Source organism: Palaemon carinicauda, chromosome 13 (assembly GCF_036898095.1).
Source record: "Palaemon carinicauda isolate YSFRI2023 chromosome 13, ASM3689809v2, whole genome shotgun sequence".
Lineage (NCBI taxonomy): Eukaryota > Metazoa > Arthropoda > Malacostraca > Decapoda > Palaemonidae > Palaemon > Palaemon carinicauda.
The window spans coordinates 35,398,608-35,417,254 of record NC_090737.1 but is presented as its reverse complement, the minus strand read 5'-3'; the positions used below and the strand labels follow the sequence as shown (position 1 = coordinate 35,417,254).

At 37.5% G+C, this 18,647-nt stretch overlaps 1 protein-coding gene across 2 annotated transcripts in view; it reads left to right on the top strand.

The window, feature by feature from the left end:
- The window catches only part of LOC137652281 (rifampicin phosphotransferase-like), a 455,498-nt gene that overhangs the window by 409,376 nt on the left and 27,475 nt on the right, over positions 1-18,647 (top strand). For both annotated transcript variants that reach the window (XM_068385577.1, XM_068385576.1), the window contains 11 exons: positions 902-1,026; positions 1,411-1,561; positions 1,997-2,189; positions 4,267-4,412; positions 4,971-5,072; positions 5,385-5,546; positions 5,926-6,073; positions 7,172-7,289; positions 8,825-8,976; positions 16,096-16,223; positions 17,185-17,350. In XM_068385577.1, coding sequence (XP_068241678.1) covers positions 902-1,026; positions 1,411-1,561; positions 1,997-2,189; positions 4,267-4,412; positions 4,971-5,072; positions 5,385-5,546; positions 5,926-6,073; positions 7,172-7,289; positions 8,825-8,976; positions 16,096-16,223; positions 17,185-17,350 — 1,591 coding nt within the window. The remainder of the gene's footprint in view (positions 1-901; positions 1,027-1,410; positions 1,562-1,996; positions 2,190-4,266; positions 4,413-4,970; positions 5,073-5,384; positions 5,547-5,925; positions 6,074-7,171; positions 7,290-8,824; positions 8,977-16,095; positions 16,224-17,184; positions 17,351-18,647) is intronic.

The following is an 18,647-nucleotide window of genomic DNA, read 5'->3' as shown; positions in this document are numbered from 1 at the left end:
CTGCATTTGTTGTTGTATATATGTGTGTGTACAGAATAGATATATATATATGTACATATATATATATAGCCTATATATATATATATATATATATATATATATATATATATATATATATATATTTGATAAATGTTATCCTTAAAACAAAATGAAATATATAATATAATCATACCTTGGCTTGGAAACCAATGTTTTCCATGTACAAATGATAGAGATAAAAAAGACATTGAACAAGTCACAAATATTAGAAAATCTTCTTGAGGGATTGAGATTAAATCAACATCTTTTATAATAATTTTTATGAAATACGTCATCGACAAGGTCTGTATTACAAGATCCTTGAAAGATATATTTTTTTTTCTTTATAAGAAAATCTCTAAAGAACAATACACATGAAAATTTTATTACCTTATAAAAAAAGGTTAAAATTACCACCAGATCTTTGCTCAGAGAGCCTCTATATTGTTTACAACGCTTTCAGAGGGCTAAAATTACCGCCAGATCTTTGCTCAGAGAGCCTCAATATTGTTTACAACGCTTTCAGAGGGCTAAAATTACCGCCAGATCTTTGCTCAGAGAGCCTCTATATTGTTTACAACGCTTTCAGAGGGCTAAAATTACCGCCAGATCTTTGCTCAGAGAGCCTCTATATTGTTTACAACGCTTTCAGAGGGCTAAAATTACCGCCAGATCTTTGCTCAGAGAGCCTCTATATTGTTTACAACGCTTTCAAAGGGCTAAAATTACCACCAGATCTTTGCTCAGAGAGCCTCTATATTGTTTACAACGCTTTCAGAGGGCTAAAATTACCGCCAGATCTTTGCTCAGATAGCTTTTATGCTGGGAAATTCTTCACAGACATTGTTTTATAATAATTGAAATATTTTCTTTTTCCAAACAGTTACCAGTTAGGCTACATGCAGAAAGCAAAAGGGACATACCTCCCCATCACATATACAGACCTAAGTCTCCCATATGTCTCTGAAGATGGGGTTCTTCCTCATGATCTACTAGTCAAATTCCGTGGTGAGAAATTGCAAAGCTTTTATTGATCAAGCAACAAAAGACTGAATCATGTTTTCAGAAATTAATGATTTGAATGAAAAGAGTAAGAGAGATGTTGATTTTAGCAATGTTATCTTTTGTCATTTTTCTCATTAATTGATGATTTATACAAAATCTCTGTCACTTTTGGTTCTATTTCAATATGTTGGTAACAGTTTATTCTTGAGTAATGAATCCTCCAAAGTTCTCTTTCAAATCATTGTGAAATTCGTTATTATTTGTCTTTTCCTCCACATAGAAATAGAACATTTAATGACTTTATCAGTCAATTTAAAGGCATGTAGGATATAGGGATGAGACAACCCCTATATCTCAAATCATGTTGAATACTTCTGTTGTTTTCAGCTGGAGGTAAAGATTATGACCTCTGGCACAAACTAGGTCATGGTGTGACCTTGCATACGGGTGATCCTTGGTCCTTGACCCATAAAGTCAATTTCAACTCGGTTGCTGCCACTCATAACCATGGATGGGGCATTACTATATTCTCAGACAGGTAAGGGATTAATGTAAGAATATTTTATATATTTACTAATGGCTAATTTGTAATTTGTAGCCTACACAATAGTCATTCAAATTCAACATAGTGTAGTTCAAAATATCCCTAAATAATAGCATTTGTGTTTGTTCATAAATAATTTAATTTAATGAAAACTAATTTAATATTTCAAGTTTATGTAAATTGTCAAACAACTTTTATGATGCTTTATGAATGTACATACATATACCAAGGCACTTCCCCCAAAATTGGGGGGTAGCTGACTTCAAACAAATGAAAAAAAGGGGACCTTTCCTCTATACGGTTTATGAATGTAAAATAAGGAAATTGATTAAAGGGAAAATAACGTTCGCATATTTTTCCGTCACTTGTTTGTGTTTCTTTCTGATATATGAAAATATTGCATAAATAAATATACTGTTTTTCAATCAGATACAACGATTTGTGTCCAGTGCCTGAAAGAGAATGCCATCCTCCTATGATAGAGCCACAACTGGAGGTAGAAGAAACGGGTCCCTTTGTCGTAGGCATATCTGATTACCTGTGCCGTGCTACCTGTCTCACAGGTGGCAAGGGTGCCTCTTTGGGCCAACTCTCATTGCTCAAGGATATGTCGGTTCATCCAGTGAGTTCATTTTGGTTAATGGTACTGATGGTTGCTTTTGATGAATTGTACTGCTGAAAAGAATATTTTTTTCCTTTGTATATAGGCTATAGTATACCATTTACCATTGTTTCGTGTACTTTCCACGAGCAATACAGAAGTTTAGAGACTTTCCCGTTGTCAGATCTTTTCCTTTTTTTTCATTTTATTTTTCTGTTGTCTTTTACTTCTTTCTCTGTTGCTACATTCTTCTTTTTCTTATATTTTTTCCCAACTTTTTTTGTCATTTTCTTTTTCTGTTGTCACATTCTTCTTTCTCTATTTTCACATTCTTCATTTTCTTATAATATCAACTACGTTTTGTACTGATTTACTAGTGACATACATAAAATTGTTGGAATATTGAGATACTGTAATTTATAAATGGCCTCTTTCTTATATGTTGAATATTTTATGTACATAATTAATTGCAATACTTCCTGAATGTTACAATTAAATTATGTTTTCTTGCTTTCATGTTGTTTATAAATAATTACCCATATAATGAATTAAACTAATTTTGAATATAGGATTAAAATACACCCATAATTTGGAAAATTGTAGTAAATACACAGCATATATAATGGGAAAGGTCATTAAAAGCATGCTGCATTGTGCAAAAATATATATCTGTGCTACTTTACTTTTTGACAGAAAATTATAGACATTGAATACTATATTTTGCATCATATTGTTTTGGTAAACTGCAGTTTAGAGGTTTTACATTATTTTTCTAATTCTTTGTTCCATTATTTGAACCTTTCATTTTTGTTACTTAGCTTTTCATAACATATTTCAGCAAGTTAAAAATATTCTATTTAAAAAAATGTACATCAAAATGAGTGTCTTATATTACAAATCTATTAAAGAAAAATTTAAAAAAGTGAAATTACAGAATTTCAAAAACTATTCATAAATTTCAAAATATCTTAAAATATGATAATGGGTATAGGAAAATTTAAACCATACATCATATGTGACATAATTCAACATAATTTTTATGTTCTTACAAAAAGTTTTTTAGAATAGTTTCCTAAGTAAGAACTTTTTACTGCATAGCACAATTTTTTTTTTTAAGTGAAATTAAACTTAGTTTGATTATTTTATTTTTAATTGACCAATATTATTATACTACAATGAGTCTTTTCTTCTCTATAAGATGATACTAAATGAGTACACTTCAATGAAAATTTACTGTACTCTGATCAATCAAAGAGAAATATGGATAAGTTTAAAAGCGGACAGCGAGAGATGAATGTACAATATATGCAGAGGTTGAATCCTTATTGGACTTTCTAGGGAGCCTATACATTGGCTGTGAATTCCTAAAAACAATATATATGTGGATGCTTATATTTTATATATTGTTATTATCATAGTCATTATTAATACAGTATAACTATTTTTATATTACTGTTATTATTATTATTATTATCATTATTATTATTATTATTATTATTATTATTATTATTATTATTATTATCATTCTATCTATCTATACACCAAGGCGCTTCCCCCAATTTTGGGGGGTAGCCAACATCAAACAAATGAAAAAAAAGGGGATCTTTCCTCTCTACGCTTTATTATTATTATTATTATTATTATTATTATCATTATTATTATTATTATTATTATTCTATCTATTTTTATACCAAGGCAATTCCCTCAATTTTGGGGGGTAGCCGACATCAAACAAATGAAAAAAAGGGGACCTTACCTCTGTACGCTTTATTATTATTATTATTATTATTATTATTATTATTATTGTTGTTCCTGTTATTATTGAGTAATAAATCCACAATCATATGCATTGTATATTTTAGGAATAGCAGGAGCTTTCGCACTTTTTCCAAAGTGCCCCTTCAGCTGAAGAGGCACTTTGGAAAAAGTGCGAAAGCTCCTGCTAATTTCAAAATATACAACGCATATAATTGGGGATTTTAAAACCAAGATCAACAGACATGGCACGGTGTATTATTCTAGTTATTATTATTATTACTATTCTTGTTATTGTTTGTTATCATTATTGATAAATCTCTTCTCGCATCCCAACGCATAGTTTGAGGTTCCTAACGGGATTGTAGTGACAGTCAGTGCATGGCGGAAGCAACTTCGACAGTGCCCAGACCTTCAACAGGCTGTCAGGGTCCTAGAACAGGCCGTTGGGTCTTCTAGTCAACAACAAATGAGAGACGCGTGTGGAAGGTGAACCTTCTCTATTTACTAAAATTGTCTGAAGTTTCCAATGAATGAAAGATAAGCATTTGCGTTTTTCAAAATTTAATGTAGTCAATTCTCTTTAGTGAGGCAGATTTGCAGAGACTCGCAGGGGTGCCCTTTTAGCTCGTAAAAATTTCCTGATCGCTGATTGGCTAGACAAGATAATTCTAACCAAGTAGATAGCAGGAAACTCCTGAGCCTAAAGGGCACCACTGCCAGTCAGTGCAAATCCGCCTCATTTAAGAAAATTTAATATAGTGTACAGTACATAAATTTTTTGTTTTGATTAATTATAGCTTTTTGGTTTACATAAGGCTCATCAAGAATGTTTTGATAATTGTTTTCGTAAGCTATATGTCACATACAGCATGTTATTTTGTCTCCCTGAAATTTTAGACGTCTACAAATTTTGTATTTCCATAATTTTGTAAATTTGCATCAGTCAGTGTTGTCATTGTTGTTATTCTCTGGTCTTGTTTGGATTTTCCATAACTTTTCATTGATTTTTATTTTATGTGTAATTTTTACTCGATGTTTCGACAGAGCCGTCGAATTATTCAAGAACACTACCGTCTGCTCAGAAATACAAGAGGCTTTGAAAAACTTGCTGGAGGAAGAATTTGAGGGAACATTTCAAGGGCGTAGGTAAAATCATTTACAAAATGTACTTCTATAAGCAGTTTCATTAAAGTAGTAATGTCGGTAGTAACTGTATGATCAGATGATGTCTGGCTCAACTGCATGACCTGATACTGTTCAGCTTAATTGCATGGCATAATAATGTGTTACACGTTATATTCTCTTGAAATATAGATATATTCTACCTATCAATGTTATTTAAAAGTTTTAATACTACAATATAGTATATTCCATTCAGAATCAATTTTATAGCAAAAATAAGAATTTGCGTATTGATTTTTAATTCCCTTTTCAAACGGACGACCTTTGCTTTTTCAGATTTGCCGTGAGGTCCTCAGGATGCGCTGAGGATGGTGATGAGACCTCTGCAGCAGGCCAGAATGAAACCTTACTAGGAGTGGAAGGCCTTGATAGCATCCTAAAGGCAATTACTACCTGTTGGGCGTCACAATTTACCTTTCAGAGCGTCGAATATAGGAGGTTAACTCAAAGAGAAATTGTGCTTTTTTTTATACTTTTTGAAAGAAATCTTGATGTCGACTGCAGTTTTGGTGGCAGATTCTAGGAATTGCCAAATTACATTTATACCAATTAAGAAAATTATGGAAATATGATGTAAAATTTAGCAGTTGATTTTACTGTCATCCACTTTATTATTATCGTTATTATTATTATCATTTCTATTATGATGAATAACTTTTGCTGAACACTGACATATGTCTTGGACTATTTGGCATGATATGGTATTTGTTTCTTGAACTTAGTCTGTTAGTTGAAATACAGTACTATAATCCACATGATTAAATTATACTCTTGTAGCAAAAATAATATTACAGCAAAGTATTTTGTATACTTACAGGCAACGAGGACAGGCAGTGAATGACGGGATGGGTGTGGTAGTTCAGGAGATGGTAGAAGCAGAAGTTGCAGGTGTCATTTTCACACTAGATCCTGTGACAGGGAATCCGGCTAATATCACCATATCCGCAAACTATGGCCTTGGAGAAGTAGGTCAATATGGTGCCTCTCTTTATCACACTAATCAATTATAGAAATTTTGTTGTGTAAATGTAACCGATAGAATTTTTAAAGTTCCAAGCCATAAGAATACCTTCCAAAATTATCTTATATGTCTGGAAACATTAATGAGGATAGGTTTATTTTGGGTTTTGTCTTGCCACTTCCCTATTTAGTGTTTATCATACCATATGCACTTCATTCTGTCTCATCTCATGTCCAAACCATCCTAAATTTTTATGCACTTCATTCCATCTCATCACATGTCCTAACCATCTCAAAATTTTAGTTACTAGCCATTTTTTGACTTCTGGACACTACAGCTCTCTACCAACTCCTTATTTGTTATACAATCTTCCCCCATAATCGTTATAATAATAAGGTCTATAGATATTTTCATTAACCAATAATTTTTTAATCTCTCCGTTTCATCGAGTTGCAGCCACTACATTTCTGACTGGTTTCTTAACCCATATTGTAATGGTCTATTGTGACCCAAATGTATCTGTCTCTCCTAAGACATATCTGTCTATCACAACAGGGTTCTCAATATCTCTAAAGTTCACTTCCATGCCTTTCCCACAACAACCACATGGACATTTTTCTGAATGAGCTGTTCATTCTATTCTTCCACATTTCAATCTTTCTTCCCCCTCTTCCTCAGTTTGCTGTAAATACTAGATCATCTGTATCTAACAGCTCTTAGAAACATCCCTGCCTTGGGATCTGATGGACTGGGGTTATAGACCCACTCAAGCTTGATTGTTTCTTTTAGTGTCTGCAACCTCACCAACCTTGTGAGCTAAGGGTGAATGATATGGGGGAACATATAGGTTTACCTGCGGAGTCATCAGCAGTCATTACCTGGCCTTTGCTGGTCATTGCTTAGGTGGAAAGGGGCTTGGGCATTGATTATATGTATATATGGTCAGTTTTTAGGGCATTGTTTTGCTAAGATATTTGCATTACCCCTTGCCTCTGCCATTCATGATTGGCTTTTAAACCTATAAAGAGGTCAATGATGATTGTTCATGAGCCTAAATTCCTGGCGTTATTACCTATGGGAATATATTTCATTTTTATTACAGAGCGTAGTGTCTGCCTCTTCTGACCCCGATACGATAGTAGTTCACAGAACGTGGAGAGACCACCTATCGGTCACAAAAACGACCAGAGGAGAGAAGAAAACCAAACATGTCATGAATGGTAAGCATTTTGTGGAAAATTGAGTGTCAGTTTTTTTCCATGTAAGAGAATCATGTGCAATACTGTATTGCCAATAGATACCTTTCAGATAAATAGTTCACAATTTTATATTTTATCACAAATTCTTTTTATAGAAAGTGCTTAGGTTTGTGAGAATTGACCAGCTGAAATGTAGTCGACAGATCTTTCACTTTCATTGGTAAAAAACCTGATGTTAGGAAATTGATGTGAGCTTATTATTATTATTATTATTATTATTATTATTATTATTATTTGCTAAGCTACAACCCCAGTTGGAAAAGCAGGATTCCAAAAGCCCAGAGGCCCCAACAGGGAAAATACCCCAGTGAGGAAAGGAAAACAGATATTTTAAGAACAGAAACAACATTAGAATAAACGTTTCCGATATAAACTATAAAAACTTTAACAAAACAAGACGAAGAGAAATGCAAGAGAACTCTAACCCAAGAGACAGTGGAAGACCATGGTACAGAGGCTATGGCACTACCTAAGATTAGAGAACAATGATTTGATTTTGGAGTGTCCTCCTTGAAGAGCTACTTACCATAGCTAAAGAGTCTCTTAACTCGCTTTTAGTCATTGAAGGGAGAGTGGGTTAGTCCCTGTCCTGCATTCCTTCAAGTCATTTCCATGCAGAGGTGAAGGAAAACGTAGAAGAACACAAGATTTTATGTTAAATTCGTATGAACTTCTTTACCTTCCAATATGCCTACTTTGAACCTTTTTGCATCAGTTGCCATTGTCACTAGTATTGAATAATTTATACTTCTTCTTCGACTAAAGCTTTTTGCGCGATGCAGAGAATCGGTTCATCTACAACGGCTTCCATTTCATGGGTTTTGGTGGGGATTTTCACAACCGGATGCCCTTCTTAACGTCAAGCCTCCCTATTTATCCAGGCTTGGGACCGGCACCTAGCAGGGCGAGCTTGCCCCCCCCCCCCCAGGTGGCCGGGTTGAATAATTTATACTAACATGAACAATTAAAAATATACCAAATCAAAAAGCTATAATGTAGTCTTATGACTTATAACAAGTATATGTTCATAGTATTGATACATTATAATAAAAAGACTAGGGAAAACCTTGAGACTTGGATAGAATAAAAGGGAAAACTGCTTACGAACTAATTTGCTTTACCAACAGGTAATTAAGATAAACAATACCTTAGACCAAACTATATTTGCCATTCAGGTGCTGTTAATTACAATTTGAATGTAGCAGTAATTATCTCAATTTTCTCCAGACTTATTTTAGTGTAAAGATTTCTTCCTGGTTACTTAAAACAACAATAGTTACCAATACCATCATGATAACATATTGTAAATCCACTTGAATCCATTGACACAAATTAGAAATACTAATAAAAGTGCATCTCAAAGAAACCAATTTATTATCTATAGCTTTTTTAGTCGAACGATTTTGGCAATTCTTTTATTTTAAGCTATCTTGTTCTGTTAGTCTGAGCGTTGCTTACAAAAAAATCCCCATTATTAGAGTTTTTAATTCCTTCAGAAAGTGGAGGGACATCGGAAGTGACCGTGGAAGACAAAGACAGAGAACAGGTATGTCTCTCGAATGAGATGGCTCTCCGTCTCGCCGAAATTGCTCTTTTCCTTCAGGAAGCTTATGGCTCCCCGAGAGACTTGGAATTTGCTGTCATAAAGGTAAGTCTGACTGGGACTTGGAAGCAAAATTGTGACATCACTTGAGGAAACATTATTCTTAGAAAAACTTTATTTGTTGCTCGATCTAATTTTCTAATATTCTAATTTCAGTTGCTGATATTTGATATTTGGTAATTTTACACCTTGTTAATATGCTATCAGCTAAATATGCAGATAAACATTATATATATATATATATATATATATATATATATATATATATATATATATATATATATATATATATATATATATATATATAATATATATATATATATATATATATATATATATATATATATATATATATATATATATATATATATATATATATATATATATATATATATATATATATATATATATATATATATATATATTTTTCAATATTAAACTTAGCCGGTGATTATATAAGCTGCAACTCTGTTGCTCGACAGAAAACTCTACGTTAAAAATCCGCCAGCGATCGCAATGCAGGTAGGGGGTGTACTTCAACAGCGCCATCTGTCGTGCAGGTACTCAGTACTCAATGTAAACACAGAACTCAATTTTCTCTCTGTCGGGCTACCGGCAAGACCTACTAATTCGCTGTTACTAACTGGATTTGTTTTCACAACTATTTGGTGAAGTACACTATTCTAGTTTTGAGCTTTCGCTATGCAGGTTTTTTATCTTCATCTCAAAACTTGAACTCGTTTTGGATAGATTTAATTATGGTGACAAAGAGAGTATGGACTCTCTTTCACTTTTAAATGGCCGACCCTTCCCTTAGACGGAAGTGTGTTTAGGTTTTTAGTAATTTTGCTTAACACGTTATAGATCTATATATTTTATATCTCTCCGCCTTTATTAGGCCTCTTCGATTAACTTTCCATTTATTATAAACATATAAAAATAAATTTTTATGTTTTGTTTATATGCGACCTTTCCTGATAGTAGGCGGTCCTAACTTGGAACCGAAGTTAATCAACGTTGAGCCCGTTATATCGTTTTTAGCCTTTAAAGAATTTAAAACTTTTTAAATTTAATGTTTTATGAAAGAATTTCTTTGATAGTCTTCGTACTGTTTTCAAAGATGAACTAACGTTTAGTTTTTTAGACTACGCAGTTGTTGACGTTCAGGACGTTCAACATGCGCTCTATCGTTACGATAGAGAGAGTGTATCACGGTTTCACTTTGCAGTAAGAGTAAATCGATTCTGACGTTTTGTTCATTCTTTCTTAGCTTAAATGTTTTAAATTCTAAATTAAAGGAACTTTTTATTTGGAAAACCTTTCAGTTTTTTCCTTTAGTCAAATAACATGTTTTTTGACGATATATAATTGGGCTCTTCTCTTAGGTGCGAAATCAAGAGAGAAAGAGAGAGAGAGATAGAGACGGAGGGAGAGAGAGGAGAGAAAACGTTCCGTTCAAGCGGGTAACGTTGTTCTAGTGTTACTCTCGTCCCTAGTCTCTGTACGGGGAGAAAGGTAAAACGTTTCTAGGGTTTTATTCTTGTCCCCAGGCTATGTGCGGTGAGAGATTGTAAACGTAGTTTATTTGAACTAGTGTTTAGTGTCTTTCCCAGCCACTGAATTTTTTATCTTTATATATGTTTTCTGTTTTTTGCTACTATTAATGAGCTGCATTATACGACTGATTTCGCAATTACTACCTTTTAATGAAGGGTAGAATTGCGTGTTTCAGGTAGAAATCAGTAAAAGTTTCGATTTCAGTGAAATAAGTGCAAAACAGAAAATCGATAAAGTGATATGCGCAAAGTGTTACAGTGTTGCGTCCGAGGGTTCGTCTGTTCGTGCCTGTCGTTCACCTAGTCCGGGACCTCTTGCAAGCTCCCAAGCCCAGGGGAGAAGTAATGTCGAACGACTTATGGGTTCGAGAGGCCTTGATCAACGAACAGACGTTTTTCCCTCCGTGGTTTCGGCCGTATCTACCCAAGATCGCCCCACCCACACAAAGACGAGAGAGCCCATTTATTTCTCGTCTGCGGAAGAGGTTTCTCGTAAGAAACCATGGACCAAGGTCTCGCAGCTTATTAAGCGCAAGTCGGTCCCTTCCGCGCAAGTCCAACGGCCCAGTTGTAGCCACTGGGTCAGTTCGGACTCGCTGCAGTCTTCCGACGACTGCTCACCTCCTAAGACAGGCAAAGCGGTACCGCATCAGGCAGTCACACCGTCTGTTGCCGCACCTGCTCTTGTAGACCCTAAGTGGTCTTTGCTGCAGACCATGCAGTCTCAGTTAACGTCATTGATGCAGGACTCTCGTGCGGAGAAGGTTGACACCAACCTCTAGCCTACAACCAACCACGGTTGTGCGTCCTGTGGACGCTGAGGCGACCTTCTGCCACACTCCAGCTGAGAGAGTCCCGCCACCCATGCGTTCCAGTGTACCCTGCCAGCCGCATGTTGACGTTCAGCGACGCACGGAACCTTCCGTTGACGTTCGCGAGGTACAACAACAGTCTAAGTTGTTTTGTTTTGACGCGGTGCGTCAACCTCCGCATTCTAGAGTTGTTTTGACTGCTCAGTCTAGACAGTCAAAGCAGTCTCGAGTGGACACTGTACGTCCTCACGCACCTGTTGTGGTTGACAGTTCAGTTGTTGACAGTTCACAGACTGTCAAGCAGTTACATGACGTTGCCTTCTGGTCTGCTACTAATGCTCCAGTGAGAGACTCACTGAGGTAACCTAGCTTTTATCGGACAAGGTTCCTGTAGATGAGGAAGTTGCTGTTCTCCCTCCTACTGATATTCCCTTGAGGACTCTGTCAGATGGAGAGGAGCCTTAAGCTGCTTAGCCTCCTATGGACTTTAATTAAATCATGATGATTTTTTTTTTTTTTTTAAGGATCTTCGTCCGGATCTTGTAACTGCTGCTCCTCGTTCGCCTAAACGTCAGAACTTACACTAGGCCTAGCTACTTCGAAGCCGTTGTTTTTAAGCTAGTGCTCTCTCGCTCTCCTAGAGAGCGTTACGTTGGCTAGGTGACTGGTTTTTGCACCAGGAGGAGTTTTTAGGGATACAGCCTTTGATTTCCCTTCTTTTAAACTGGCTTATAGAGCGAGAGTCTGATATGACACGAGAGAAGTTCTCGGCTTGGGAGTTCATGCCTCTGCCCAGATAGACTTCTCAATTCTGGTAGACTCGCCCTGGCGCCTAGCCAGGAGACGCTCCAAGTTGTTTACAGGTCAACTTCTCAGCTTTTGTCAAGCCTTTGAAGTTTTGCTGTACTATTATGTCACACATAACAAGGCTTTCAGGGATGGTAAACGGTTCCGCCTCAGTCGCTAACCCCGTCTGTTGCCACACCTGCTCCCGTAGACCCTAAATGGGCTTTGCTGCAAGCCATGCAGTCCAAGCTTGCGTCCTTGATAGAGGACTTAAATGCGGAGAAGAACCTTCTGGCCAACAACCTTCCAACCGGTCGGTTGTGCGCCCTGTTGACGCTGAGGTAACCTACTCGCGTCTGCCAGTTGAGGTGGTTCCTCCTTCTGGCCAACAACCTTCCAACCGGTCGGTTGTGCGCCCTGTTGACGCTGAGGTAACCTACTCGCGTCTGCCAGTTGAGGTGGTTCCTCCTTCTGGCCAACAACCTTCCAACCGGTCGGTTGTGCGCCCTGTTGACGCTGAGGTAACCTACTCACGTCTGCCAGTTGAGGTGGTTCCTCCACCGATGCGACCCAGTGTGGGTTGCCAGTCGCACGTTGACGTTAAGCGACGCTCGGAGGTGGTTGTTGACGTTCAGGACGTTCAACAACCAGCAGAGGTGACTTGTTGTGACGCAGTGCGTCAACCTCAGCAACCCGGTAGGGTGTTGACTGCACAACCCAGACGGTCTAGACAGTTTCGGGTTGACGCTGTACTTCCTCGCGCACCCATGGTTGTTGACAGTTCACAGACTGTGCAGCAGTTCCATGATATTGCGTCCGGCTCCGTCACGCATCCACCAGTGCGACCGGATTCAGCGAGTCAGACGTTGCCCACTCCGTTGCCGTTTCCTCATCAGTTTCGGATGAGGAACCCTCTGATGAGGACGTTGCTGAACAAGACGATCAGCCCCCAGCCCTGCTATCCATCCAGAAGATGCTGAAGAAGGAACGCTGCTCAGTCAGGCTGTGGATGAGTCTGGTAGGGACACTGTCATCCGTGGATCAATTTGTGTCACTAGGAAGACTACACCTCCGTCCTCTTCTATACCATCTAGCTTTTCACTGGAAAAAGGACAAGACGCTAGAAGCGGTCTCGATCCCGGTTTCCGGAAAGATAAAGTCTTGTCTGACTTGGTGAAAGGACTATATCAACCTTAGAGAGGGTCTTCCCCTGACTGTTCAGACTCCCAACCACGTTCTCTTCTCGGACGCATCGGACGTAGGCTGGGGTGCGACATTAGACGGTCGGGAATGCTCGGGATTATGGAACTCGAGTCAAAGGACAATGCATTTCAACTGCAAGGAGCTACTGGCAGTACGTCTGACCTGGAAAAGCATCAGGTCTCTCCTTCAAGGCAAAGTGGTGGAGGTGAACTCGGACAACACCACGGCTTTGGCGTACATCTCCAAGCAAGGAGGGACCTACTCTCTGACGTTGTACGAGATCGCAAGGGACCTCCTCACCTGGTCAAAGGTCTAGACATATCACTAGTAACGAGGTTCATCCAAGGCAACTTGAATGTCATGGCAGATTGTCTCAGTCAGAAGGGACAAATAATTCCAACAGAATGGACCCTCCACAAGGATGTATGCAAGAGACTTTGGGCCACCTGGGGCCAGCCAACCATAGATCTCTTCGCAACCTCGATGACCAAGAGGCTCCCAATATTTTGCTCACCAATCCCGGACCCAGCAGCAGTTCTTATAGATGCCTTTCTACTAGATTGGTCACATCTAGATCTATATGCATTCCCTCCGTTCAAGATTGTCAACAAGGTACTGCAGAAGTTCGCCTCTCACGAAGGGACAAGGTTGACGCTAGTTGCTTCCCTCTGGCCCGCGAGAGAATGGTTCACCGAGGTACTTCGATGGCTAGTAGACGTTCCCAGAACACTTCCCCTAAGGGTGGACCTTCTACGTCAGCCACGCGTAAAGAAGGTACACCAAGGCCTCCACGCTCTTCGTCTGACTGCCTTCAGACTATCGAAAGACTCTCGAGAGCTAGAGGCTTTTTGAAGGAGGCAGCCAGAGCGATTGCTAGAGCAAGGAGAACATCCACCCTTAGAGTCTACCAATCGAAGTGGGAAATCTTCCGAAACTGGTGCAAGTCAATATCCGTATCCTCGACCAGTACCTCTGTAACTCAAATAGCTGACTTCCTCTTATATCTGAGGAAAGAACGATCTCTTTCAGCTCCCACTATCAAGGGTTACAGAAGCATGTTGGCATCAGTCTTCCGTCACAGAGGCTTAGATCTTTCCAACAATAAAGATCTACAGGACCTCCTTAAGTCTTTTGAGACCACGAAGGAGCGTCGTTTGGTTACACCTGGTTGGAATTTAGACGTGGTACTAAGATTCCTTATGTCAGACAGGTTCGAACCGCTACAATCAGCCTCCCTGAAAGATCTCACCTTAAAGACTCTTTTCCTGGTATGCTTAGCCACAGCTAAAAGAGTCAGTGAGATTCATGCCTTCAGCAAGAACATCGGATTCTCATCCGAAACGGCTACATGTTCTACAACTTGGTTTTCTAGCCAAAAACGAGCTGCCTTCTCGGCCTTGGCCAATATCGTTCGATATTCCAAACTTATCGTATGGTTGGAAATGAACTAAAAAAAGTCTTATGTCCTGTAAGAGCTCTTAAGTTCTATTTAAAACGAACTAAACCTTTACGAGGCCCGTCTGAAGCTTTATGGTGTTCAGTTAAGAAACCATCTTTGCCTATGTCAAAGAATGCTTTATCCTATTTTATCAGACTGTTAATACGAGAAGCTCATTCCCATCTGAATGAGGAAGACCAAGCTTTGCTGAAGGTAAGGACACACGAAGTTAGAGCTGTCGCAACTTCCGCGGCCTTTAAACAAAATAGATCTCTGCAAAGTATAATCGACGCAACCTATTGGAAAAGCAAGTCAGTGTTCGCGTCTTTTTATCTTAAGAATGTCCAGTCTCTTTACGAGAACTGCTACACTCTGGGACCATTCGTAGCAACGAGTGCAGTAGTGGGTGAGGGCTCAACCACTACAATTCCCTAATTCCATAACCTTTTTAATCTTTCTCTTGAAATGTTTTATTATTGTTTTTGGGTTGTCCGGAAGGCTAAGAAGCCTTTCGCATCCTACTTGATTTGGCGGGTGGTCAAAGTCATTTCTTGAGAAGCGCCTAGATTAGAGGTTTTGATGAGGTCCTGTTGTATGGGTTGCAACCCTTGATACTTCAGATCCTAGGGGTCGCTCAGCATCCTAAGAGGATCGCGAGGCTCTGTAAGGAAGACGTACTTAAAAAGGCAGAGTAATTGTTCAAGTCGACTTCCTTACCAGGTACTTATTAATTTTATGTTTGTTATTTTGAATAACTGCTAAAATGAAATAAAAAATCCTTAGCTCATAATAATGTAAACAATTATTGCTGGTCTCTACCCACCCCCCTTGGTGTGAATCAGCTTATATAATCACCGGCTAAGTTTAATATTGAAAAATGTTATTTTTATAATAAAATAAATTTTTGAATATACTTACCCGGTGATTATATATTAAAGGACCCTCCCTTCCTCCCCAATAGAGACCCAGTGGACCGAGGAGAAAATTGAGTTCTGTGTTTACATTGAGTACTGAGTACCTGCACGACAGATGGCGCTGTTGAAGTACACCCCCTACCTGCATTGCGATCGCTGGCGGATTTTTAACGTAGAGTTTTCTGTCGAGCAACAGAGTTGCAGCTTATATAATCACCGGGTAAGTATATTAAAAAATTTATTTTATTATAAAAATAACATTATATATATATATATATATATATATATATATATATATATATATATATATATATATATATATATATATATATATATATGTGTGTGTGTGTGTGTGTGTGTGTATACATACATAATGAGATGCATTATGTGTAACCTTTTAGATCATGTATTAAGTGCATTAAATCCATAATTATTAGTTTTTTTTATCTCCTCAGGATACAGTTTACCTTCTCCAAGCCCGCCCAGTGACCAGTCTTGATTCGTGGACAGAATTTGAGTTGATCCACGAGCATGATACCGGATTACTTACAGATCATGAGCTGCTTACAAAAGCTAATGTGGGGTAAGATCTGTGCAATAAAGGACACTAACGGTAATAGATGCTGTTGTTCTTATTTTGAAGTATTTGCTGATTCATGCTGCAATGTTATACTGTATTAGTTGAATATTGGATTATTTTATTCATAAGATTTTAATATATTTATAAGGTGAACTGGACTGAACATGCTGAAAACACTTAGCAGACTTTTGACTATCATACTTTCACAATGTAAAACAAACAAATTTATTACTACTTCACATTACATAAGACTTGGTAATATACCTTACATGATTTAAAAAGGATTTCTTAAGACTTGAGAGTAACCTGTTTTGAACATGAAATATTTTAAGCCCTGAAAAATTACTCTGCTTTTCTTTGGAGCAGGAAACTTTTGAAGACATGTAGATTAGCTATGCTTCTGTTTTTAATGTGAGACTTTTTATTACCTACAATAGGACCATGTTTCTTTTGGCAAATGAAAGATTTCAAGAGTTGTAAAGTGACCAATCTTTGATTTTGAGCAGGGTAGTAAAGCTTTTATAATAATAAAGGTAATAATAATAATAATAATTATTATTATTATTATTATTATTATTATTATTATTATTATTATTATGACACTAGCTAAGCTAGCAACCCTAGTTGGAAAAGCAGGTTACTATAAGCCCAAGGGCTCCAACAGGGGAAAATAGCCCAGTTGAGAAAGGAAATAAGGAAATAGATAAATTATAAGAGAACTAATGAATAATGAAAATAAAATATCCTAAGATCAGTAAAAACGTTAAAGGAGATCTGTTATCCATCAACTATAAAGAGAGACTTATGTCAGCCTGTTTAACGTAAAAACATTCACGGCAAGTTCGAACTTCTGAAGCTGGACCGATTCGGTCTTCTGTTTTGTACAGGAAAGTTTCCAATGCTATTAGAATAACAAATCTGAATCTTTAAACCTGCAACTATTGACTATTTGATCTCCCAACAGAGAAGTATTAAATGGAGCCGTATCGACCCTCACCTCTTCTATTGTGATCCGCTTCCTGGAGATACCTTTCCAACGGGAAATTGTCCTTGAAAATTTCAAGTATGACCCCCACAACACCCGCCTCTGTGTGAAGCTTGGCATGCACGTGTTTCTTAATATGCTCGAGGTTCGTCTCTAGAAATTGTTGGTTCGTATGTTCACACACAAATTTATTTTTGTGCATACAAATGTATTGTATAGACACAGTGGTACGAGGTAATATAATGTGTGTAAGAATGACTTGAATCATTTTATTCAGGCTATGATAGTATTGCTTTGTGGAAGCTGTATACTTTATTATGGAATTGATAGTACACTTGCAGCTTTCCCAAAAAAATTATGCCCTCAAAGGATTAATTTTCTTAATGTATTTACATCATTGTCTTGCATATCAATAATTTTCTATGAAATAGGAAATTCCATTCTCGCTATGTGACTTACCATAAGGAATTCTGTTCAATGACAGTATGACTTGTCAACTAACTGAAATTTTCATGTATATTATACATAGCAAATGTTTATAATAATTTTATGTTGGTGAATTATACAAGGTCATCAAGCTCACAGTTAATGTTTCTTCTTTTATTTAGTCAAACACTTAATGTAACTACATGAGAATCAGCTCGGCAGATGAGTTTTTCTACTGCTCACGAGAAGTAGCTAGCTCATACTGCCCCATCTATATAGATGATACCCCGGCACTCTCAGAACTATTGAGCCTACTAGTGTTTGTGAAAATCTTCTTCAAAAGAAGAATCCATGTTCCAGTAATGGAAACATCCATAACTCCTCTAAATATTGGTTAAATATAAAGTTCCTCTGTCCAAGAGGGCCTGGGACACTACCCATCTCTGTTCTCTGCTCCTGGAGAAGGTGCATACAATCCCTGTACATTATGTATGGATTGAAAATTTTCTGTTGATAGCTGTCCCTCATATTGCTTTTTCGTGTATTATACAAAGCATATTTCCTTAGTAGTCGCAGAAGTATTTAATTATGATTTCTAAGACATTTTGAGGTTAACCTGTCACTTCCATTGTAGGTGCTTTCGCCAATATCTGCCTGAGTTGTATTGTATTTTCTCTTTCATGCCAACCATGCATGGTGACTTTAAAGTCCCTCAAGAAGACCTCAGTGGACTCTTGAAACCGGTTTTTGAGGCACTGGTTGTCGAACAACCTTACTGTTGACTGTAACTATAGAAATTTCCAGAAAGACATATTGAGTCATCACCATCGTCTGTATGTTTGTGTCTCTTCCTATGCGAGTCTGAGGTTTACTCTAGTGCTATAGGTTATGGACGCTTGTTGGTGGTTCCGCTCTCTTAATGAATACTAGACAATGCATGTCAGCTTATCAAGTCTGTCTTCTACATCATGGTTGTATGTTTTCATCCCATCAACCATGATCTCTTCAACTTCATC